Source organism: Protobothrops mucrosquamatus, unplaced genomic scaffold (genome assembly GCF_001527695.2).
Source record: "Protobothrops mucrosquamatus isolate PMUCROS unplaced genomic scaffold, P.Mucros_1.0 scaffold6483, whole genome shotgun sequence".
Lineage (NCBI taxonomy): Eukaryota > Metazoa > Chordata > Lepidosauria > Squamata > Viperidae > Protobothrops > Protobothrops mucrosquamatus.
Genome location: NW_015392307.1, coordinates 17,076 through 18,966, shown reverse-complemented (window position 1 = coordinate 18,966; position 1,891 = coordinate 17,076). Strand labels below are relative to the sequence as shown.

The window sequence follows — 1,891 nt, the reverse complement described above, 5'->3', positions numbered from 1 at the left end:
CTTCCTTCTTAGTCAACCTTCTTTCTGATGCCTATGGACCACTTGGGTCTCAATGAGTCACCCAGGCTCCCAACCTCCACTCGGAGAGGTCAGTCCTGGCAGGAGCCCTGGATTCCCCCCAGCACACAGCTTCCTCCTAGTTGCTGCCTTGAGCTGACATCTTGTGTCCGGTATCCACAGTAGGGCTCTACGCCTCTCCGGGTTGACCGATTTTGCAGATTCCACTTAATATAAGAACCTGGCCCAGCTAGTCCCTCAAGAAATAAGACTCTTGAATCCATTGAGTTGAAACAAAAGAACTTTTACTGAGAGAAAGTGGTTGCAGTAGAGTCACACAGATTCTGAAAGTCCCACACAAAGCACAAAGCAATTCTTTCATTTTCCCCAATCCCAGACACCCTGACCAGTCCACTGGCAACCAAGAAGATGGTTTGATAACACTGAGGTGCAAGGCAAATAACAGACCACTCTCAGGGCATGACGGCCTTCGAACCTGCCTGGAACCAGCTGGGAGAGAGTGTGCCGAGTCTCCGCCTCTCTATTTCCTAAGCATGCAGCAAAAGCGAAAGAATCCCCAAAATGCCGACCTTCCTCCCCCTCCAACAGAATGGCAGCACACATTGTTGGACCTGATCATTTATATTGGAAAACATTTATGAAATCATTCTGGTCTATCTTGACCCATTTGTGGTGATAAATTATAGGATGTTTTCAACATTTTGAAAAAGATGGCGTGACCATAGGTGTACTGTAACAGCTTAAACTACATATACGTATTATGGCTGTGTTGAACATTTCTGCTCTGCTTCCTCCTGGAGAGTTTCCTGCAGCTACCCATTCTGAGTAGATTGTATGTCCTTTAGATCCCAGATGAATTTGAGTGGTATATCCTTCATTTGTGCCTGAAGCATTTTGTCAAACCATTCATTTTGTGATACTGTCATAATATTCTTCCAGTCTCCAACAGTTCCTGAGGAAAAAGGAGCAGATTGAAGAATCAATTATTGATCCTAGTCTATAGTGTGTTCTCCTGAAAAGAGCCCCAGCATTGATGCTGAATCCTCACAGACCTGCCCACCATGATTGTCCCACGACTGCCAGTGCTGATCATCATTTTGGCCCTATGTATCTAGTACAATTTTGGAACCACTGTCCTGTCTTCCCACAATATCCAACTGCTACCTTTATTCTCTCATAGCACATTTATTCATCAGGCAGTAAGTAAAAGAGCAGGTTTTAGTCTCAGCAATAGTCACAACTGAGGTTTTTATAGTAATACATTAGTTTGGACAATTTTTCAGCAGAAAGAGGATATATAACATAAGCATGGTTAAAATTAAATGGTTCTTTGCTTAACAAAAACAATCAGTTCTTGCACAAGGGGTCACAGAATGGACTCTTACTGCATTATTGGATCTGGAAGCAATATTTCTACTTATATAAAGACCATGGGACTGCATACCTTAGCATGGCCCAAACAGTTCTATGAATCCCCACATCAGTGCCCAGTAATGGTACGTAAAATAGGATCTGAAAAGAGTGTTTCAGCTTACTGGGAGACAACTGCTTGGGAGACAACTGCCGCCGCAGCATTGGACCGAGTCGTGCCTTTGCGGCCTCTGACCCGACGTAGATCTCGATTGGCTCCCTGGTTTACCGGGGAGCTGAGAGAGATGAAACGTCGGAAAAGATGCCTAGAGAGATGTTGGAGGGCCAACCGAACCGAACCTGACCGAACACGGGTTAGGATACATGTTAGATCCTACCTAGTGGCGATGAGGGTGGCTAGGGCTAACTACTATTCCTCGCTCATCGCGTCATCAGATAATCGCCCGGCCGCCCTCTTCAGGGTGACCCGCTCTCTCCTCCAACTGAGGGGAGGGGGGGATCC

General features: G+C 45.8%; 1 protein-coding gene across 1 annotated transcript in view; it reads right to left on the bottom strand.

The window, feature by feature from the left end:
- Window positions 1–830: 830 nt before the first annotated feature.
- LOC107300255 (amine sulfotransferase-like) overlaps window positions 831–1,891 on the bottom strand; it is a gene marked incomplete at its 5' end in the record, with an annotated part of 8,382 nt that continues 7,321 nt past the window's right edge. The window contains one exon of the mRNA XM_015829593.1: window positions 831–970. Within this exon, the coding sequence (XP_015685079.1) occupies window positions 831–970 (140 nt within the window). The remainder of the gene's footprint in view (window positions 971–1,891) is intronic.